Source organism: Coregonus lavaretus (genome assembly GCF_964263955.1).
Source record: "Coregonus lavaretus genome assembly, chromosome: 4".
NCBI lineage: Eukaryota > Metazoa > Chordata > Actinopteri > Salmoniformes > Salmonidae > Coregonus > Coregonus lavaretus.
Window position 1 is genome coordinate 57,843,428 of NC_139991.1, and position 24,702 is coordinate 57,868,129.

The 24,702-nt window shown below is 41.1% G+C and overlaps 1 protein-coding gene across 1 annotated transcript in view; it reads left to right on the top strand.

The window, feature by feature from the left end:
• Positions 1-310: 310 nt before the first annotated feature.
• LOC311128671 (phosphatidylinositol 3-kinase regulatory subunit alpha-like) overlaps positions 311-24,702 on the top strand; it is a 49,236-nt gene continuing 24,844 nt past the window's right edge. The window contains exons 1-2 of the mRNA XM_084160867.1: positions 311-522; positions 14,437-15,111. Of these exons, the coding sequence (XP_084016993.1) occupies positions 14,781-15,111 (331 nt within the window). The 5' untranslated portion in view covers positions 311-522; positions 14,437-14,780. The remainder of the gene's footprint in view (positions 523-14,436; positions 15,112-24,702) is intronic.

A 24,702-nucleotide genomic window follows, 5' to 3' on the forward strand; every position in this document is an offset into this window, starting at 1 on the left:
ATTATTTGTTTCTATAGTGTCATGGACCTATACTAGTTCTCTACAAAGATAGCTAGGCTATAAGACAGTTGAAATGTTAACCTGTTCGCATGTTGAAGTTATGTAATTATCTTACGGGTGTTTCATTTGTGTGCAGTCTCAATAACCAATCACATTCCAAGCTCTTGACATGTTACCCGGAGAGGGCAGGGTATCGCTGGTTTTATGATGACGTTTTTGATTGACGTGCCAATGAACGAGTGATCCTGTCAGTCCACTGCCATGCCCCTCGTTGAAACTTAAACCAATGCATTCGCTCGGGGGGAGTCATCCCGCCTGTCGACAGAGTACGAAACGTATCAAAGAAGATTAAAACCCACTTTTTAAATCCTGGACTAATTTGGTCGAAAACTTTATCGCTACTGTCAGAGACTTTTGGCGTTGTCTTTGTGTGGCTATATGTTTGGTATCGGAGTGGAATAGCGTGTCCACACGGGAAGGAAGGAGGATTCATTCGATTCAACCTGGGCCCCCTTCATGCAAGTGAGTTGTGCTCTCGTGCCGTGCGCTTTTATTATGTATGTACAGTAGTTAGTTAGCAAGGCTAAGACGTAAGCCAGTATGCTAACGTAATTAAAGATCTCTGAATTTATTGGCATGCCATATAACGTCGTATTGCTTATTAAATAAAGTAGTACAAGTTTGAATACAACGGAATTTGTTACCCAGTTTCACTTGCTCGGGACGACAGGGGCTAGCCGACCACTGCACCACTGCTGGTCTTCGATGATCGTCCTCAGTGGTAATTCCATTAAATGTTGTTATTCAAGTATGACGAAGTTAGACTTAGGGGGAAAGCTTTTCAGCCTAGTTAATGTTAATTTAGCTAAAACTTAACTAGCTGTCAACATTTCATGCGACATTTTAGTTCAACCTAAAGCCCATTGTCTCTGGTAAAGCTACCTAGCCACTAGTTGACGTCAGTTACCTACTGTAGCTATTCAATTCAGAGGGACTTTATTGGCATGGTAAACATGTTTACATTGCCAAAGCAAGTGAAATAAACAAAAGTGAGAAGTTAAAACAACATCAACAAAAAAACGATTCACAATCTAGAAGATGGGAGAGGTTACTGTATACCATAGAGATAGATAGAGGACTCATCTTTGTATCTGTGCCATTATAGCGTCTGTGACAGCATAGGCAAATTAAAGTAGTCAATTTTTCACAATTGGCTAATCACGCCTGTGACCCGGTTGGACATGAATCCAACAGGGTCACAAGGAGGGATCAGACAAACAAGTTGGAAGCCTTCAGAAAGTATTCACACCCCTTGACTATTTCCAAATGTTATAGTGTTACAGCCTGAATTTCAAATGGGTTAAATTGAGATTTTTGTCATTAGCCTACACACTATATCCCATAATGTCAAAGTGGAATTATTGTTTTAGATTTTTTTTACAAAAATAAAAAGCTGAAATGTCTTGAGTCAATAAGTATTCAACCCCTTTGTTATGGCAAGCCTAAATCAGTTCATGAGTAAAAATGTGCTTAATAAATTGCATGGACATTATTTTTTTATTGACTACCTCATCTCTGTCTGTACCTGACACATACAATTATCTGTAGGTCCCTCAGTCGGGCAGTGAATTTCAAACACAGATTCAACCACAAAGACCAGGGAGGTTTTCCAATGCCTTGCAAAGAAGGGCACCTATTGGTAGATGGGTAAAAATTAAAGAAGCAGACATTGAATATCCCTTTGAGCATGGTGAAGTTATTCATTACACTTTGGATGGTGTATCAATACACCCAGTCACTACAAAGATACAGGCGTCCTTCCTAACTCAGTTGCCGGAGAGGAAGGAAACCGCTCCGGGATTTCGCCATGAGGCCAATGGTGACTTACTCCACAATACTAACCTAATTGACAGTGAAAATTAGGAAGCTTGTACAGAATAACAATATTCCAAACCATGCATCCAGGAACTAAAGTAATACTGCAAAAAATGTGGCAATGCAATTAACTTTTTGTCCTGAATACAAAGTGTTATGTTTTGGGCAAATACAACACATTACTGAGTACCACTCTCCACATTTTCAAGCATAGTGGTGGCTGCATCATGTTATGGGTATGCTTGTTGTCATTAAGAACTGGGGAGTTTTTCAAGATAAAAAAGAAACGGAATCGAGCTAAGCACAGGCAAAACCCACACACATTCATACAACCTACATACGCACACATAACACACACACTCACACGAATACCGACACAACACAAACACACAGTGCATTCGGGAAGTATTCAGACCCCTTCCCTTTTTCCACATTTTGTTATGTTACAGCCTTATTCTAAAATGGATGTAAAAAATTATAATCCTCATCAATCTACACACAATACCCCATAATGACAAAGTGAAAACAGGTTTTTAGAAATGTTTGCCATTTGTATATCAATAAAAAACAGATACCTTATTTACATAAGTATTCATACCCTTTGCTATGAGACTCGAAATTGAGCTCAGGTGCATCCTGTTTCCATTGATCATCCTTGAGATGTTTCTACAATTTGATTGGAGTCCACCTGTTGTAAATTCAATTGATTGGACATGATTTGGAAAGGCACACACCTGTCTATATAAGGTCCCACAGTTGACAGTGCATGTCAGAGCAAAAACCAAGCCATGAGGTCGAACGAATTGTCCGTAGAGCTCCGAGACAGGATTGTGTCGATGCACAGATCTAGGGAAGGGTACCAAAACATTTCTGCAGCATTGAAGGTCCCCAAGAACACAGTGGCCTCCATCATTCTTAAATGGAAGAAGCTTGGAACCACCAAGACGCTTCCTAGAGCTGGCCGCCTGGCCAAACTGAGCAATCGGGGGAGAAGGGCCTTGGTCAGGGAGGTGACCAAGAACCCGATGGTCACTCTGACAGCGCTCCAGAGTTCCTCTGTGGAGATGGGAGAACCTTCCAGAAGGACAACCATCTCTGCAGCACTCCACCAATCAGGCCTTTATGGTAGAGTGGCCAGACGGAAGCCACTCCTCAGTAAAAGGCATATTACAGCCCGCTTGGAGTTTGCTAAAAGGGACCTAAAGGACTCTCAGACCATGAGAAATAAGATTCTCTGGTCTGATGAAACCAAGATTGAACTCTTTGGCCTGAATGCCAAGCGTCACGTCCGGAGGAAACCTGGCACCATCCCTACGGTAAAGCATGGTGGTGGCAGCATAATGCTGTCGGGATGTTTTTCAGGGACTGGGAGACTAGTCAGGATTGAGGGAAAGATGAACAGAGCATTATGGATACAAGTGTCTGCTAAATGGCTTTATTATTATTATTATTATTATTATTATAGTTTGTTAACAAGAAATGTGTGGAGTTGTTGAAAAACGAGTTTTAATGACTCCAACCTAAGTGTATGTAAACTTCCGACTTCTTCAAGTGTGTGTGTGTGTGTGTATATATATATATATATATATATATATATATATATATATATATATATATATATATATATATATATACACAATCTATCCTTGAAAAAAATATATATTTCCCTTTATTACTTTCCAATCCCACCACCCCTCCCCTAATTTACTTTTACATTTTAGTCATTTAGCAGACGCTCTTATCCAGAGCGAGTTAGTTAGTGAGTGCATACATTTTCATACTAATTGGAGGAAACTAGTGAACAATAACGCTTAGGCCTCTACTTCCATTTTATACATACTATACAGTGGGGAAAAAAAGTATTTAGTCAGCCACCAATTGTGCAAGTTCTCCCACTTAAAAAGATGAGAGAGGCCTGTCATTTTCATCATAGGTACACGTCAACTATGACAGACAAAATGAGATTTTTTTTCTCTCCAGAAAATCACATTGTAGGATGTTTAATGAATTTATTTGCAAATTATGGTGGAAAATAAGTATTTGGTCAATAACAAAAGTTTCTCAATACTTTTATATACCCTTTGTTGGCAATGACACAGGTCAAACGTTTTCTGTAAGTCTTCACAAGGTTTTCACACACTGTTGCTGGTATTTTGGCCCATTCCTCCATGCAGATCTCCTCTAGAGCAGTGATGTTTTGGGGCTGTCGCTGGGCAACACGGACTTTCAACTCCCTCCAATGATTTTCTATGGGGTTGAGCTCTGGAGACTGGCTAGGCCACTCCAGGACCTTGAAATGCTTCTTACGAAGCCACTCCTTCGTTGCCCGGGCGGTGTGTTTGGAATCATTGTCATGCTGAAAGACCCAGCCACGTTTCATCTTCAATGCCCTTGCTGATGGAAGGAGGTTTTCACTCAATCTCACGATACATGGCCCCATTCATTCTTTCCTTTACACGGATCAGTCGTCCTGGTCCCTTTGCAGAAAAACAGCCCCAAAGCATGATGTTTCCACCCCCATGCTTCACAGTAGGTATGGTGTTCTTTGGATGCAACTCAGCATTCTTTGTCCTCCAAACACGACGAGTTGAGTTTTTACCAAAAAGTTCTATTTTGGTTTCATCTGACCATATGACATTCTCCCAATCCTCTTCTGGATCATCCAAATGCAGACGGGCCTGGACATGTACTGGCTTAAGCAGGGGGACACGTCTGGCACTGCAGGATTTGAGTCCCTGGCGGCGTAGTGTGTTACTGATGGTAGGCTTTGTTACTTTGGTCCCAGCTCTCTGCAGGTCATTCACTAGGTCCCCCCGTGTGGTTCTGGGATTTTTGCTCACCGTTCTTGTGATCATTTTGACCCCACGGGGTGAGATCTTGCGTGGAGCCCCAGATCGAGGGAGATTATCAGTGGTCTTGTATGTCTTCCATTTCCTAATAATTGCTCCCACAGTTGATTTCTTCAAACCAAGCTGCTTACCTATTGCAGATTCAGTCTTCCCAGCCTGGTGCAGGTCTACAATTTTGTTTCTGGTGTCCTTTGACAGCTCTTTGGTCTTGGCCATAGTGGAGTTTGGAGTGTGACTGACTGAGGTTGTGGACAGGTGTCTTTTATACTGATAACAAGTTCAAACAGGTGCCATTAATACAGGTAACGAGTGGAGGACAGAGGAGCCTCTTAAAGAAGAAGTTACAGGTCTGTGAGAGCCAGAAATCTTGCTTGTTTGTAGGTGACCAAATACTTATTTTCCAGCATAATTTGCAAATAAATTCAATGTGATTTTCTGAAAAAAATGTTCTCAATTTGTCTGTCATAGTTGACGTGTACCTATGATGAAAATTACAGGCCTCTCTCATCTTTTTAAGTGGGAGAACTTGCATAATTGGTGGCTGACTAAATACTTTTTTTCCCCCACTGTATACATTTTATGGACACAGTACATATTCCAATAATTCTATTTTGTTTGTTTTTACTCCTGAACTTCCTCTACCCTCAACCTCTCCAATCATTTCCATGATGTCCATCCGGTTCGCTTCTATATGCCATATCTTTCTAACTGTGCTCTTTCACAAAAGCTCTCAACGTATAAACTATAAACAGTATGCTTTACGTTAGTTATCTTGTTGTTATTAGTCCCGTCCTTCAGCTCCATTCAACACCTCCCATCTATCTCTTAACACCATACATATTGGATTTCTATTTGCCATATATTTTTCAACTGTACTGTGATGTTTCACAAAAGTTCTGAACCGTTCTATTCTCATTGTTTCTACAGATTGTAAATTGAAAATAAACATTTTTCCTAAAAGTATTATCATATTATTGATCGATTGACTATGACTTTTCAGATCACCCAGTAGTGCTATCTGCAAGGTTAGCTCCAGGTACAGTGCCTTGCAAAAGTATTCAACCCCCTTGGTGTTTTTCCTTTTTGTTGCATTACAACCTGTAATTTAAATGGATTTTTATTTGGATTTCATGTAATGGACATACACAAAATAGTACAAATTGGTGAAGGGAAATTAAAAAAATAACTTGTTTCAAATAATTCTAAAACAAAAAATAACGGAAAAGTGGTGCTTGCATTTGTATTCACCCCCTTTGCTATGAAGCCCCTAAATATGATCTGGTGCAACCAATTACCTTCAGAAGTCACATAATTAGTTAAATAAAGTCCACCTGTGTGCAATCTAAGTGTCACATGATCTGTCACATGATCTCAGTGTGTATATTTACACCTGTTCTGAAAGGCCCCAGAGTCTGCAACACCACTAAGCAAGGGGCACCACCAGATTTTTCATAGTGTTCTATTGTTTCCAGTACATGCCTTATATTATCTCCAATGCATCGTCCATGTAAAAACCTGTCTGATTAGAATGAATAATGTCCTAAAAGACCTTTTTAATTATATGCGTTATACATTTTGCTAGAATTTTTGCATCACAACACTGAAGTGTAAGGCACCTCCAATTTTTTTTAAATGGACTGGATCTTTATATTTCCCACTTGTATCCTGTTTCAGTAATAATGAAATCAGACCTTATTCTTGAGTGTCTGATAATCTACCATTTACATAGGAGTGGTTAAAATATGCAAATAACGGTCCTCTGAGTATATCAAAAAAGGTTTGGTATACCTCGACTGGTATGCCATCCAACCCTGGAGTTTACCCGGACTTAAAGTCTTTAATTGCATCCAGTAGTTCCTCCTCTGTAATTTCACCTTCACATAAGTCTTTCTTTTTGGCTATTAACATCCCTACAATTAGCTTCAGTTAGAGGAGATGGAGGCGACTGAAACGAAAACATATGCTTAAAGTACTTTGCTTCCTCCTTCAAAATATAATTTGCTGAATCATGGGTGAATCTGTTATTTGTAACCAGTTTCAGTAAATTATTTTTGGTAGCATTTGTATGTTGAAGATTAAAAAATAATTTGGTGCATTTCTTCCCCCATATTCCATCCAGTTTGCTCTATTTTGTATAATATATTACACTTGATCTTTCTTGAATAAGTTTCTCAATTTCTTTTTGTTTTTCCTCTACTTTATTCTGAGCCTCTGTTACAGTTTTTATTGCTATCTATCTGTTCGTTAGACCTTCTATTTCCTTTGTTAGTATGGACTCTTTTGACCTAAATTGCTTTTGTTTTCGAGATGATTACTGAATTGCATGGCCTCTAAAGGCACATTTTAAAAGTGTCCCATACAATAAGGGGATTTGCTGTACCTATGTTATGTTGAAAAAATGCACTTAGAAATTCCTCTGTCCTAGTTAAAAATAAGTTATCATCCAATAGGCTTTGATTACATTTCCAATATCCTCGCCCACGTGGAAATTCAGTAAGAGTAATATATATGTTTTGATTTAAATTTACTTGAAAATCTGTGGCAATATCTGAAAATGTTTGTCTAGCAATGATCAACAACCAATTTGACAGAGCTTGAAGAATTTGGAAAAGAATAATGGGCAAATGTTGCACAATCCAGTCCTCCATAGGAATGAATGGAATTCTACAGTATTTTGTTGTTGTAGTGTGGACAGTAACATTAGTAATCTAAAAATTATACTTTGAGGAATTAAAAAATAAATACAAATTATTTGTATATTTAGCTCACATAAAATAATTTTAAAGTATGCATTAAGGTGTCTGTAATAAAATACATGTGGTAAAAACGAATGACCTTTAAATGTATTTCTATAACTTTCAAAAAATGTTTACAATGGTGTGGGAGTGCCAAGATGGAGGCACGGTGGCTTCAAGACAGCGCCCCCAATCAGTCATCGTGCATTTATAAATCATTGGTTGGAAGTCTGGCCCAGTTGACTACATTAAAATGGTGGAAGCCCTCAATGGCGTTGCCCATGCTAATACGGTATTTTTGGCCTTGGCCACTAGAGGCCTCTATCATTCTCTATGGGCTATACTGACATGCCTGGGGCCCAAATGGATGACATACTGTATGTCGCACAGCTGAGAATTGAGTAAATCCTTGCTTACTCAAGGGCCCTTGAGTAAACGCTTGTCTAGCTAGTTTACGCTGGCTAGCTGGCAACAACAGCAACAACATGGCGCTAGTTAACTTGTGAAATAAAGTTTATTTTGATGGGCGAGGGAGAAATAACTTGTAGTCACCATCTGGATTTGGTCACCATCTCCAATTTGTTCCATCCCACTTGATTTTATTTAGAGTATGATAGCAGCCTACACAAGAAATAACTTGTAATGTTGGTAGTAACCATCTGGATGTCACGTGATACAGTCTACACTGCTCAATTGGGAGAGTTTGCGCTGTAAGCCAACAACACGGCACAGTGTTCTAAGCTCCCGCTTGCCGAAGTAAGGAGGGGAAATTAGCTAGATACTGTAGCTGATATCAAGCCAGGGTGATGGCTAAAGCACATTTATTGTAGTGATTTTCACCGAAAATGTACAACTACGGCATTAACGTCTAACGTTATATTTTTGTAAAAAATAATAATAATTACTCCGATAAAAATTTAATGATTCTGAACAATCCCTTGTCCCAACTTCGCCATCTAAGTTTCAAATTCTCGCTGAAGTTTCTAGCCACAAGCATAAACTACAGTTGTGGTCAAAAGTTTTGAGAATGATACAAGTATTGGTCTTCACAAAGTTTGCTGCTTCAGTGTTTTTAGATATTTTTGTCAGATGTTACTATGGTATACTGCAGTATAATTACAAGCATTCCATAAGTGTCAAAGGATTTTATTGACAATTACATGAAGTTTATGCAAAGAGTCAATATTTGCAGTGTTGACCCATCTTTTTCAAGACCTCTGCAATCCGCCCTGGCATGCTGTCAATTAACTTCTGGGCCACATCCTGACTGATGGCAGCCCATTCTTGCATAATCAATGCTTGGAGTTTGTCAGAATTTGTGGGTTTTTGTTTGTCCACCCGCCTCTTGAGGATTGACCACAAGTTCTCAATGGGTTTAAGGTCTGGGGAGTTTCCTGGCCATGGACCCAAAATGTCGATGTTTTGTTCCCCGAGCCATTTAGTTATCACTTTTGCCTTATGGCAAGGTGCTCCATCATGCTGGAAAAGGCAATGTTCGTCACCAAACTGTTCTTGGATGGTTGGGAGAAGTTGCTCTCTGAGGATGTGTTGGTACCATTCTTTATTCATGGCTGTGTTCTTAGGCAAAATTGTGAGTGAGCTCACTCCCTTGGCTGAGAAGCAACCCCACACATGAATGGTCTCAGGATGCTTTACTGTTGGCATGACACAAGACTGATGGTTGCGCTCACCTTTTTTCTGGATGCCCCAAACAATCAAAGGGGATTCATCAGAGAAAATGACTACCCCAGTCCTCAGCAGTCCAATTCCTGTACCTTTTTGCAGAATATCAGTATGTCCCTGATGTTTTTCCTGGAGAGAAGTGGCTTCCTCGCTGCCCTTCTTGACACCAGGCCATCCTCCAAAAGTATTCGCCTCACTGTGCGTGCAGATGCACTCACACCTGCCTGCTGCCATTCCTGAGCAAGCTCTGCACTGGTGGTGCCCCAATCCCGCAGCTGAATCAACTTTAGGAGACAGTCCTGGCGCTTGCTGGACTTTCTTGGGCGCCCTGAAGCCTTCTTCTCCTTTAAGTTCTTGATGATCTGATAAATGGTTGATTTAGGTGCAATCTTACTAGCAGCAATATCCTTGCCTGTGAAGCCCTTTTTGTTAAAGGAATGATGACGACACGTGTTTCCTTGTAGGTAACCATGGTTAACAGAGGAAGAACAATGATTTCAAGCACCACCCTCCTTTTAAAGCTTCCAGTCTGTTATTCTAAATCAATCAGCATGACGGAGTGATCTCCAGCTGTGTTAACGAGAGAATCACTGACATGATGTCAGCTGGTCCTTTTGTGGCAGGGCTGAAATGCAGTGGAAATGTTTTTTTGGGGATTAAGTTAATTTTCATGGCAAAGAGGGACTTTGCAATACATTTTAATTCATCTGATCACTCTTCATAACATTCTGGAGTATATACAAATTGCCATCATAAAAACTGAGGCATCAGACTTTGTGAAAATATTTGTGTAATTCTCAAAACTTTTGACCACGACTGTAGTTAGCTGGGAAGGGTTCATCAGGACGACTGACTGAACCGAATCCTTTCTTCTCCACTTGAGTCTCACAGCGCGACATACGTCATCAATTTGGACACCAGGCGTATCCTTATAGCCTCTCCCCTAGAAGATAGTGCTGCAATACAGTGCAACGATGTAGCTAGCTAGCTCGCTAACCAAAGCTGATTTTGTATTGCTTGTTGTTGCACCATGGTTACATTAGACCAGGGGTTCCCAAGCATTTGAACTCGGGCCCCCCTTCCGGCATTGGGGAACATCCCCCTGCACATGCGCGATGACTATTTCTATGGGCACAAGCACTGTTCATGACACAAACTGTTCACACCCCTGTTGTTGGAGGAGAGAATTTTGCAGGCTTTTAATCTTATTTCCTGCAATTCTATACATTTTGCCGTGGTATGGATACTTTTTTCCCCTCAATTTTTAAAGCTCATTTCCTGCAATTGTACACTTTTTGTCATAGGGCGCAGAGAACATTTTGCAGTTTTAAAGCTAATTTCCTGCAATTCTACACATTTTGCCATGTCTTATGTGTGTTCATGTCATATTTGGGTGACTCAAATATGACAACAAAATCAATGGGCTAAAAAACATTTAGCAGACTAGTTGATCTGGACATTTCTGAGAAGTTATTCATAGCTCTCGAAGGTCTGCAATGACTGACATGATGAGCAAAATTGCTGATGCACTACCCAATTTCGAAATTGCACCTTGTGCATTCTACTATTACAACAGTTTGGGAACCACTGCATTAAACATTACAGTATTTCATTGGCATTCAACATGAAAAGCATCAGCAAATGTAAATCAATGCACTTTTTTATTTTTATTTAGCTATGTTTGTTAGCATTCCATCTCATAAATAATGTAAACCTAAAAAGGTTTTAATTAGTGCTTATTCAACAACTGCTTGTTTGAGTATTGGGTTTATTCAGCAGAACTACTCATTGGCACTAGTGAGGAAGCCACAATTTGTAGGGTGTCCAATCAAAACCACATATTTTGACTAATAGTAAAATATGTTAATTGTATAGATACTCTTCTAAGACAAGCAATGGTCCAAACCTCATGTCTCTCATAATCTGTCCAAAAGTTATTGGAGTTTTTACCCATTGTAGGATTGCCAAGATTAGGGTGACTAAATCAATGGAGGCCGGAAGAAAAAAGTGGTTAAAAATCAGGAAAATATCTTTGCGTCAGCTAGTCTGGGTGCTGTGCGAGAATTAAGGCAAACTGTTGAACTCGTTATCATTTTCTTCTCAAATCCGGAGGACATAAAACAATATAAAGGTAAGATGGATGTCGATTTTGTGACTTGACATGTAGCATTTTCACATTTTAGTATACACTTTTTATATTAATGCGATTAACAAGCATATCTCTGTGAAATGTCAAAGGAGCACTGAGCGTACCGCAAGCTTTTACATTTAATTCAGCTTGTGTCATGTTAATTTTTCTTTTTGCGACAACTTTGCAGACGACCACCACATCATCTATAATCCTCAAGTCGCTGCGGGAAATGGCACCGCTCTGTCAAGACCTCTGTGCTTATTATCGGATGTGTATTAGGTTACGAAATGCAACTTTTGGGATATAATGTTAATGATATGTTAGAGACCCCACTGAGCGATTCAGAACTTGAATAATCATATTTGTCTTGGTAAAAATGTATTTTTATAACATAAGGAAGTGAAATTTCATCACCAAATGCATTTTTACCCAGAGTGGGGGGTCCAACTTGAGGTGTCCTAAAAAATAATTTTCACATGACCCTGCCCTTGTACACTACATGACCAAAAGTATGTGGACACCTGCTCGTCGAACATTTCATTCCAAAATCATTGCCATTAATAGTTGGTCCCCCCTTTGCTGCTATAACAGCCTCTTCTGGGAATGCTTTCCGCTAGATGTTGAAACATTGCTGCAGGGACTTGCTTCCATTCAGCCACGAGCATTAGTGAGGTCGGGCACTGATGTTGGGTGATTAGGCCTGGCTCGCAGTTGGCTTTCCAATTCATCCCAAAGGTGTTCGATGGGGTTGAGGTCAGGGCTCTGTGCAGGCCAGTCAAGTTCTTCCACACCGATCTCAACAAACCATTTGTGTATGGACCTCGCTTTGTGCATGGGGGCATTGTCATGCTGAAAAAGGAAAGGGCCTTTCCCAAATTGTTGCCACAAAGTTGGAAGCACATAAATATCTGGAATGTTGTATGCTGTAGCATTAAGATTTCCCTTCACTGGAAGGGGCCTATCCTAAACCATGAAAAACATCCCCAGACCATTATTCCTCCTCCACCAAACTTTACAGTTGGCACTATGCATTGGGGCAGGTAGCATTCTCCTGGCATCCACCAAACCCAGATTCGTCCGTCGGACTGCCAGATGGTGAAGCGTGATTCATCACACCAGAGAACGCGTTTCCACTGCTCCAATATCCAATGGCAGCGAGCCTAACACCACTCCAGCCGACGTTTGGCATTGTGCATGGTGATCTTAGGCTTGTGTGCAGCTGCTCGTCCATGGAAACCATTTCATGAAGCTCCCGACGAACAGTTCTTGTGCTGACGTTGCTTCCAGAGGCATTTTGGAACTCAGTAGTGAGTGTTGCAACCGAGGACAGATGATTTTTATGCACTTCAGCACTTGGTGGTCCCGTTTTGTGAGCTTGTGTGGCCTACCACTTCACGGCTGAGCCGTTGTTCCTCCTAGACGTTTCCACTTCACATTAACAGCACTTACAGTTGACCGGGGCAGCTCTAGCAGGGCAGAAATTTGACAAACTGACTTGTTGGAAAGATGGCATCCTATGACGGTGCCATGTTGAAAGTCACTGAGCTCTTCAGTAACGCCATTTTACTGCCAATGTTTGTCTATGGAGATTGTATGACTGTGTGCAAAAAAAAATTTTTATACACCTGTCAGCAACGGGTGTGGCTGAAATAGCTGAATCCACTAATTTGAAGGGGTGTCCACATACTTTTGTGTATATATGGTGTACTATTAAAAAAAAGTATTACGACCACAAATAACAGTAACTAATGATCCTGTGTTGATAATCATGGATATTGACTTGACCACTTTGCCATGCTTTTGTGGCACAGTCGATGCCACGCAGAGCTACGGGCCAGAAGGTTGAGGGTTCACCAAACCCCACAGTTGAGACTCTCGCTGCCTGTCTCATTACACTATGGTCAGAGTTGGCTGCAAACAATGATCAGCTAGTGGGGAATCAGATTTTCAAAATTTTTATGCTATATTTATAATTATATAAAGTATATGCAACTAATTTCCCACCAACAGGTTTCAATATCATGGTTTGCGTTTTCATCACCACTATCAAATAGACTGTCGATCGCAACAAACAGAACATACATCCCTCCATACCTTGTATATGGAAGGCTCTCTGAAAGTCATAACACTTTTAGGTCATTCGTAACAGTCTCTTTCCATTCCTCAAATGGCTGGTGCACAGTTTGGATGCTGGAATTGCACTGGGAAAAAATATAAACGCAACTTGTAACGTGTTGGGCCTATGTTTCATGAGCTGAAATAAAAGATCCCAGAAATTTTCCATATGCACAAACAGCTTATTTCTCTCAAATGTTGTGCACAAATGTGTTTAAATCCCTGTTAGTGAGCATTTTAGCCTTTGTCAAGATAATCCATCCACCTGACAGGTGTGGCATATCAAGAAGCTGATTAAACAGCATGATCATTACACAGGTGCACCTTGTGCTGGGGACAATAAAAGGCAATTTTAAAATGTGCAGTTTTGTCACACAACACAATTCCACAGATGTCTCAAGTTTTGAGGGAGTGTGCAATTGGCATGCTGACTGCAGGAATGTCCCCCAGAGCTTTTGGCAGAGAATTTCATGTTCCTTTCTTTACCATAACCCGCCTCCAACTTAATTTTAGAGAATTTGGCAGTACGTCCAACTGGACTCAAAACCGCAGACCACGTTTTAATTATTTTATATGTCGTATGATTGCCTATTGCAGATCTGGAAAAACTATCCACCTGCCACTATTGTCACTGAATGGTCGATAGAGGGCAGGATAGACCGTTAGATTGGTGGACTATATTGACCTGTGGTATAGTAAGCGCATGGAAAAGCGTAGTGCATAAGGGAAGTATAGGGGAGGCGCATGCAAGCAGATGAGGAAATTGGGCTAGGATGGAAGAAAATGTATAGTAAAACCTACAAAATGGCAAATATAAACCAGGGGGAAAATGCACTACCCTCCCCTGTGCTCAATATAAAAAAAAAACACAACCCTCCCAAAAGCATCAACAAAAAAAGTTAGGACCCACACCACAGTAAATGTAAAACGGTCCCTAATTTGCTGGTACCTTTCTTGTACATGTAGCCACCACCACTAAACTGTATGTGATCAAAAGTCTTGTCTTACGCAACGTGTTGCAAATGGCTTCTTCTGTTCTGTATTGCAGGTTAGGGGTACCTTCTCAAGGCCACTGCTGCAGGCCTTATACTCATGGAAACACTGCCGGAGGCACCATAGGGGTGCGGTGGATAACCAAGCTTTGAGAATAACCTGAAGACAAGTTAAAACACCATAATCACCCAAATAACTATTGAGGACTAGAATGTTCATTAAGTGTTGTGTTTAGCTTTTTGTGCTTTTTTTGTTTGCTCCATTAATATATTCTCAGGAAAACCTGAGGAGTAACCAATTGGTGGAACTCTAACCTGCCCGAACAAGTTATTCACAGCCGTGTTGATAAAATAAAAAATAACATTTTTTAAACACGCCTGTCAAAACAAAGTTACTACGATGGCCGCAGAAGGATATCAGTACAGGGCGCTTTATGACTACAAGAAGGAGCGAGAGGAGGACATTGACCTTCATGTGGGGGACATCTTAACAGTGACCAAAGGGACCCTGGTGGCCCTAGGGTACAGTGACGGCCTGGAGGAAAGGCCAGAGGACATTGGCTGGCTGCCTGGCTTTAATGAAACCACTCAGGAAAAGGGGGACTTCCCAGGGACATATGTGGAGTTCATTGGGAAGAAGAGGATCTCTCCTCCCACTCCCAAGCCGAGACCCCCCAGACCCTTACCCGTGGCCCCGGGCTCCTCCATGGCTGACTCTGGTGATGAACAAGGTGAGTGATAAACAGTCTGCACCTTCTTCAACCGATCCCCAATACAAGGTTTCTGGGACCTGGTATTGGGATGCAGTTGTGATTTGTACAGTACTAAACAAAACAATGTTCACAGTGTAAACAAAAAAACTAAACAGAAGCAATTCAAACATTTCACACTGCATGGGTAAAATGTCGAGCTGGGTGATATAGACAAAAATCCATATCATGATAAATGTACTGAATTATCACTAACGATACATTGAATGATAAGTTATAACATTATTGTGCACCATAGTATTTATTTATTTTTACCTTAAAACTACTACTACTACTTTAATGTTGTAGCTATCAATTGTCCCATTAACAATAACCCATATTAGCAAACTTAGTTCATTTCAAACTTCACATTTCACTAGTAGGGCCCTATAGGTTATTTGCAAAATGTCTGTTTGGTCAGTGTCAGTAATTTTCGGTTATCGTCCCAGCTCTTTATTTTTTATATTTTTGACATGCCCCACAAACCCCATCTCAGGTTATGATTGAATAGGGCCCTACGCAATTAAGCCAAACTTTTCTCCTGCGTTAACAATCAGTTGCTGAAACAAAATGCCAAACCAAAGGCTAATCCACCATTGGTTTGCAGGCAGCCAAGCTGACATGTAACCTTGCTGTAGAGGTGGTGGAATGGTTCATCTTTCACATAGACTAATCTCTTAACATTACCACAGAGTTTTAGATAGCCCTTACAACCCCTTTGTTGGATTTAATCGAATATACTTTTAAACCCACAAAGCAAATCCAGATGGTCGGCTGCTTTGCAAAGATTTCTATTGTCCCTCAGTGGTGAATGCTTCTTTTTGTTATAACATTGCATTTTATTCACAGAACTTCCCATTTGAGTTGGATGTACGTTATGCATTACTGCATTTGTGACATTTCAGACTTTGTTCCTTCACCATTGAGAATCTGTGTTTGGATTCCATTTGGTCAAACCACAGTAGTAATTCAACCCATTGGGCTCACTTCATGGTTCCATTTATACCTCTGCTCCAGGGTAGTATTGTGTTGCACAGCCCATGTTGCACATGCATTGGTTGTGTTGTAGCTAGGACACACAGACGATTGTAGACGCCTCATATTGAAATCGCATAAGATAAAAAGTTATGGATTCCAAAGCCTAACCTTTATTAGATTTGTTCTCTCCCTACAACAAATAGATCCCCAAAGGGATGATAAAATCTATGTAAGAGACCAAAGCAAACGATGCCTGATTTATGTTATCTTTATGTTGTGTTGGATGCATTTGCTGAAGCAATCCATTTTCCCATTTGGCTATTCTATCTCTTGTCTAATATTATCCTATCTCTTATCTTACATAATTGGACATTCGAACCACTGCCCAGTGCCCAGTTTATTGCTAACTCGGTTAGCAGAAGTACGTCACAGATCTCCACGCATCCGATCTTTCAATTAGGGCCTGTGGAAACCTGTTGCCATGGAGTTGGAAAAAAGCGGAGATGTTTTCGAGCCCCAGTAATTGCAGAGAACATAATATAAAAAAGTTAAGGGTCCACATGATTGTCACAGTCATGTTTTTCTTTCATTGTAGAGAATTTGGTAAAGAAGTATTGCTGCTTTTATGTTGCCTACCTGGCTGTATGCTTTTTGGTCACGCTAAACGAAACAATTGAGTCCTGTGAAGTTTCCAATTATGATTTGTTAGTAAGTGATGATTTCTAAACGGTTTACTACAATGTTTACTAAACGTCAGATTGGTGTAGCTTACGCGCCAACGTTTGCAAGGGAGCCATTTCCTTGACAGTTTCTTTATTTCTTTACAGCAAGCCTAAGCCCAAGCAAGACAGTTGACATTTTTTCCTTTTTGTTTTCGGTTACCCCATTTGCCCATCCAGTTTGGTCCATTTGGTTACTTTGGCTTAGCGTCAAACACTAGCAGAGAAAGGGCACTCGCATGGTGGTACTACAATGTCAGCTTTGATAACAAGTGGCATTGCTCACAGTGCTCACATAGCCCCACTGAATGTTAACCAGGCCCGGAGGACAATGGGGCTTGGCTCCGGTCCAGCGCCCAGTGCATTGTGGTGCTGCGCAGCACCTGGTACCAGCCCAGTGATTGGACCGCTGGACCACTCCTCTTTGAAACTCCTCTCGGCCTGCATTGAAAATAGATAACATTTCATTTCGCTTTAGGAACAATTATTATTTTAAAAAATTACCCGTCATGCTATTTTCTACTGACTAATTCATGTGAAGTAAATGGCCCAGATCTGATCTGGAAGACTGTCTATTTGCATTGGGTATATTTTTTGCGAGATCGTTTTAGCCAGGCCAAAATAATCTGTCATTCTGACCTTTTGTAACCACAGGGGTTTTTGATATTCCTTTAACAAAAGATGACGATAGTCATTTTCAATTGTGGAAAAGCCTTGAGTCAACGCGATTGCATATCACACCTGTGAATTGTAAAAAAATGTACGATGGTACATCATGTTTTATTTTTTTTAAATCGACCAATTATAAAACCGAAACAACCCGGGCTATTTCAGCCAACACCGACACAACTCTATATGGCCACTCGAGGCTGCAAGACTTTGTAAGTAGAAAGACATGCATTTTTAAAGATGCTGTGGCCTATATTCAGGCTCTCTGTACTTGCGTAGTACTCTCTCTGCTCACCGATACATCAGGCTCTGGTGGCCTGGTTTCCATTTCCTGTCCTTTGTGGTGCGATTGTGAAATTCTTTAGCTGGGGCTTGCAGGGTGAGCGAGGAGCCATATGTGAAGGGGACATGTGTTGAATGGCCATGGGCATGGCCGTGGTTGAGTGAGTGGCAGCGCTGAGCCCAGAGCAAGTGTGAATGTAGCTCTAGGAGAAGAAAAGTCTCTGTGTCCCAGAGAGAGCTTGAGACTGGGAGGGAGAAGAGAGGGAGAGAAGGGGCTGGAGGCTGGGGAAAGGGATTGGTGAGCGGAGTGATCAGGGCTGCAGGCTGGCTGGGCAGAGAGGAGAGGGGTTGGGAGGTGGGGGGGCGAAGGCCTGGGGAGGCTAATGGGGAGAGGGGCTGAGGAGGGCTCTGGGCTGGAGAGAGTATTGTTGCTTCAGAGTGTTTGTGATTTATTGCCTGCCACTGAGGGATCTGGCAGATCCCCTCTTTCTCCTTTTTTTTTTTTTTTGAGGGCTTGAACGCAGCCCGCGATGCGGTTAGCCATTGTGGCTGGGACTGCGGATTGTCCCGGGTTTGTGGATGTCTAGATCCCTGCTGTTTGTTGTTTTCAATCTTCCCTGTGACCTGCCCTGTCTGGAACTGCGAGGCGTAACAGCGTAACCTATGTTGCTATCTACCATGACAAAGACCAAATCCGGCGGGAGTACCGTTGTCGAGGACAGTGGTGTCTCTCTATCACACGTGAATGATCTTTTAAATGAGCAAAAATAGTTCTACAAGCAGTTGTTACAACAAGAAAATAGCTTCAAGTGCATTGTCCAAATACTGGTGGATTCGACTAATAAAATAATGGACGACCTGACCAGAGAGGTCCAGGACCTAAAGAACAGTTTGCAGTTCTCCCAGGGTCAGCTCGATGAGTTGAAACAGGAGAACGGCAAGATTACAGCAGTCTGTAAGTCATTGAGAGAGGACATCAGTTCTGTCTGTGAATCCATGATAACAATGACGGATAAATCAGACTCGAGGGACAATCAAGGCGTAACAACATGGTTGTGGACGGAATTGCAGAATCTCCACATGAGACCTGGACGGAGTCTGAGGACAAAGTGAGGGAAATTATCTCCGAGAAATTGAAGATGACCACAGGAAGATTGAGGTGGAGCGCGCACACAGGACTGGAAAACCCACCACCGGCTAAGGTCCTGCTGTTCTGGAAAGTGCCAAGAACTTGAGAGGAACGTATATCTTTCTCAACAAGGACTATCCTGAAGCTGTGCGCCAGAAGAGGAAAGAACTTATCCCAGCAATGAAAGCTGCCAGAGTGCGTGGGGACATTGCTTACACCCGCTATGACAGGCTCATTGTCCAACCTCCCTCCCAGAAGCCTGGAAGGGATGAGAGAGCCAAGCCTATGGGTTCGTAGCTTCAACCCCGCAGCACACACACACACTAATTGATTAATGGACTGCTGAATGTATATATTTTTTATCTTGCTTTGTTTGCTCTTTCCAGTATTCTGTCTATCTCTGATAAGCTACCCAGGAAAGGGCTGAAAATAGCCCATATTAATAAATGTTACCTTAGAAATAAGGTTCATGAAATCAATAACTTGCTAACATCAGATAACATTCATATATTAGCCATTTTTGAGACTCACTTTGATAATTCATTTGATGATACAGCAGTAGCAATACAAGAATATAACATCTATAGAAGAGACAGAAATGCTTATGGGGGAGGTGTTGCTGTATATATTCAGAGCCATATCCCTGTAATGCTTAGAGAAGATCTTATGTCAAGTGTTATTCAAAATAAAATAAAATTGTATTTGTCACATACACGTGTTTAGCAGTGTTGTGGTTGCATGTTCGCTTGCCACATCTAAAGCCTTTTATTTTGGGGTGTTGCTATAGGCCGCCAAGTGCGAACAGTCAGTATCTAAATAATATGTGTGAAATGCTTCATAGTGTATGTGATGTAAACAGAGAGGTCTACTTTCTTGGGGACCTGAATATTGACTGGTTTTCATCAAGCTGTCCACTCAAGAGGAAGCTTCTCACAGTAACCAGTGCCTGTAATCTGGTTCAGGTTATTAATCAACCTACCAGGGTATTTACAAACACTACAGGAACAAGATCATCCACATATAATATAATAATATAATATGCCATTTAGCAGACGCTTTTATCCAAAGCGACTTACAGTCATGCGTGCATACATTTTTTTTGTGTATGGGTGGTCCCGGGGATCGAACCCACTACCTTGGCGTTATAAGCGCCGTGCTCTACCAGCTGAGCTACAGAGGACCACATGTATCGATCACATTTTTACTAATACTGTAAAAGTTTTTTCTAAAGCTGTATCCGTACCCATTGGATGCAGTGATCACAATATAGTGGCTATATCCAGGAAAGCCAAAGTTCCAACAGCTGGGCCTAAAATAGTGTATAAGAGATCATACAAAAGATTTTACTGTGACTCATATGTGGATGAAAAAATGTGTTGGTCTGATGTGATTAATAAGGGGCATCCAGACGCTGCACTTGATGCATTTATGAAATTGCTTCTTCCAATTAATGCTAAACATGCACCTGTTAGGAAACTGACTGTTAGAACTGTTAAGGCTCCATGGATTGATGAGGAACTGAAAAACTGTATGGTTGAAAGAGATGGGGCAAAAGGAGTGGCTAATAACTCTGGCTGCACATCTGACTTACTGCAAATTTAGAAATTATATGACTAAACTCATCAAAGAGATGAAGAAACTGTATTATGAAGCCAAGATCAATGATATAAAGAATGATGGAAAAAATAACTTTGGAGTACTTTAAATGAAATTGTGGGCAGAAAGACAAATTCAACTCCATCTTTCATCGAATCAGATGGCTTATTCATCAGAACCATTTGATGTTGCCAATTATTTTAATCATTACTTAATTGGCAAAGTGGGCAAACTTAGACAGGAAATGGCAACAATGAAAAGTGAGCCATCATATTCATGCATAAAAAAAGTTTGAATTTTGTAAAGTTAGTGTGGGAGAGGTGGGAAAAATATTGTTATCGATCAATAATGACAAACCTCCTGGCATTGACAACTTAGATGGAAAGCTACTCAGGATGGTAGCTGACTCTATAGCCACTCCTATCTGTCATATCTTTAATCTGAGCCTAGAGGAAAGTCTTTGTCCTCAGGCCTGGAGGGAAGCCAAAGAAATTCCGCTACCCAAGAATGGTAAAGCGGCCTTTACTGGTTCTAACAGCAGACCTATAAGCTTGCTGCCAGCTCTTAGCAAACTGTTGGAAAAAATTGTGTTTGACCAAAAACAATGCTATTTCTCTGTAAACAAATTAACAACAGACTTTCAGCATGCTTATAGGGAAGGGCACTCAACATGTACTGCACTGACACAAATGACTGATGATTGGTTGAAAGAAATTGATAATAAGAAGATTGTGGGAGCTGTACTGTAAGATTTCAGTGCAGCCTTTGATATTATTGACCATAACCTGTTGTTGAAAAAACGTATGTGTTATGGGTTTTCAACCTCTGCCATAATGTGGATTCAGAGCTATATATCTAACAGAACTCAAAGGGTTTTCTTTAATGGAAGCTTCTCTAATGTCAAACATGCAAAGTTTGGTGTACCACAGGGCAGCTCTCTAGGCCCTCGACTCTTTTCTATTTTTACCAATGACCTGCCATTGGCATTAAACAAAGCATGTGTGTCCATGTATGCTGATGATTCAACCATATACACATCAGCAACCACAGCTAATTAAGTCACTGAAACCCTTAACTAAGAGTTGCGGTCTGTTTTTGGAATGGGTGGCCAGTAATAAACTGGTCCTGAACATCTATAAAACTAAGAGCATTGTATTTGGTACAAATCATTCCCTAACTTCTAGACCTCAGCTGAATCTGGGAGTGAATGGTGCGGCTGTTGAACAAATTATTTGGCGTTACCTTAGATTGTAAAGTATCATGGTCAAAACATATAGATTCAATGGTTGTAAAGATGGGGAGAGGTATGTCCGTAATAAAGAGATGCTCTGCTTTTTTACACCACACTCCAAAAAGCAAGTTCTGCAGGCTCTAGTTTTGTCTAATCTTAATGATTGTCCAGTCATATGGTCCAGTGTTGCAAGGAAATACATTGTTAAGCTGCAGCTGGCCCAAAACAGAGCAGCACGTCTTGCTCTTCATTGTAATCAGAGGGCTGATATAAATACTATTCATGCCAGTCTCTCTTGGCTAAGAGTTGAGGAGAGTGACTGAATCACTTCTTCTTTTTATAAGAAACATTGTGTTGAAAATCCCAAATTGTTTGCATAGTCAACTTACACACAGCTCTGACACACACACTTACCCCACCAGACATGCCACCAGGGGTCTTTTCACAGTCCCCAAATCCAGATCAAATTCAAGAAAGCGTACAGTATTATATAGAGCCAAAATTGCATGGAACTCCGTTCCATCTCATATTGCTCAAATAAACAGAAAACCTGGTTTCAAAAAACAGATAAAGCAACACCTCACGGCACAACGCCTCTCCCCTATTTGACCTAGATAGTTTGTGTGTATTGATATGTAGGCTACGTGTGCCTTTTAAAAATGGTTTTATGTAGTTCTGTCCTTGAGCTGTTCTTGTCTATTAAAGTTCTGTATTATGTCATGTTTTGTGTGGACCCCAGGAAGAGTAGCTGCTGCTTTTGCAACAGCTAATGGGGATCCTAATAAAATACCAAAATACCTCCAGTGCTTCAGCTTTTTTCTCTCACCCTCCTCCTCTTTTTTAAAAATGTTTTGATAATGTTCTTGGAGTCGGTCCCTACTGGGGGGGGCGGGAGGGAGGAGAGCGTAGACTTGGAAAGGGGCCTCTGCTCTCACTGAGCCACAGCGGTTTACTTCAGAGCAGCAGATATGGAAAGAGGGAAAGAGCGAGAGAGGGCTGGGCCGGGCTTGGAGAAGCATTCCGGCTCATTCCAGCTCCCAGTCTTTTTAAAACACCAGCATGGTGCTGCTCCTTTCCTAGGCCTCTCGACTGAGTCATGTTACCAGCCAACCAGCCTTGCAAAGAGGACCTTCACTCTGGGCCTGAAAACCACTGAGAAGAAGGAAGCGTCACTTTCAGTTCACAACTTCCATTCACTTATTTTGTCTGCCAGGCTCGAACCAGAAAATGCTCCAACTAACTCCTCCCTAGTAACACATTTTAAACAGTGGTTAATGTGATCCTGGTGTTGTATTTGTATTTTATTATGGATCCTCATTAGCTGCTACTGCTGCCAAGGCAGCTGCTACTCTTCCTGGGGTCCAGCAAAATTAAGGCAGTTATACATTTTAAAAACATTACAATACATTCATAACAGATTTCACAACATATTTAAGTGTGTGCCCTCAGGCCTCTACTCTACTACCACATATCTATAACACAAAATATGTGTGTATATGTGTGTAGTGCATATGTTATCGTGTGTTTGTATGCATGTGTCTATGTTTGTGTTGCTTCACAGGCCCCGCTGTTCCGTAAGGAGTATTTTTATCTGTTTTTTAAAATATGATTTTACTGCTGGCATGAGTTACTTGATGTGGAATAGAGTTCCATGTAGTCATGGCTCAATGGAGTACTGTGCTCCTCCCATAGTCTGTTCTTGACTTGGGGACTGTGAAGAGACCTCTGGTGGCATGTCTTGTGGGGTATGCATGGGTATTGACATGTTGAATGAACCGAGCTGTCTGTTTGAACTACTGGCACACAGCTCGGTTCATTCAACATGTCAATACCTCTCACAAATACAAGTAGTGATGAAGTCAATCTCTCCTCCACTTTGAGCCAGGAGAGGTTGACATGCATATTATTAAGGTTAGCTCTCTGTGTACATCCAAGGGCCAGCCGTGCTGCCCTGTTATGAGCCAATTGCAATTTTCCTAAGTCCCGCTTTGTGGCACCTGACCACACGACTGAACAGTAGTCCAGGTGCGACAAAACTAGGGCCTGTAGGACCTGCCTTGTTGATAGTGCTGTTAAGAATGCAGAGCAGCGCTTTATTATAGACAGACTTCTCCCCATCCTAGCTACTGTTGTATCAATATGTTTTGACCATGACAGTTTACAATTCAGGTTGTGTTGTGAGGGCATTTTAAGCAGCTGAGGTTGTTTCTTGTGTGACAAAACGGCACACTAGAATGTCCCTCTGGTTTATAACCAGCTATACTTGTGTTTGAGTTTTTCTTTGTCACTACCGGCCTAGTGGTGGGGACCAGCTGACAAGAGTGCTGACTACTGTCGTCATTCAATTGGATCGGCAATTGATACCATAACATATTCTAACCTATTGCGATTCATACCGCAATTCAATTGTGAAATCGCTCACATTCTAATTGCCTCCCATGGACAACGTTTTAATAATGTGTGATGGTTGATAGCTTGCCTATAGGTTTAAAAAAACATAACATCTGTTATGTACTTTATTGCAGACGGTGTGGCCAAAGCCACATTCCTGCTTTGTGTGTGTGCAGCTATTAGCATACCATAAATACCATAGTGTATATAGACAAACAAAATAAGGATATTTATTCAAACTATACAGGAGCTTCTCATGTAAACCATATTGCACATAATTCTGCACACTTGGTTTAATGAAACGATTCACAATTATATTTGGCTAACAACAAAAATGTCTGCTGGTAAGTAAGGTAGGCCTAATTCTCGCAGGGACATGTGGCTTTGGAGAGCCATTTGTCTTTAAACTGTACCATTTAGAGGGGGGTATGTGGTGTGCGCACTGACCATATACTGTTACGAAGTGTCATGGTTGGGCATCGTGACAAACAGTGGATACTATGCCAAAATGTAAAGCAAGTGCCGTGCTAAGAACATTCAACTCTGTGGTAACGCTAACATTACAGCCCTTTACGTGT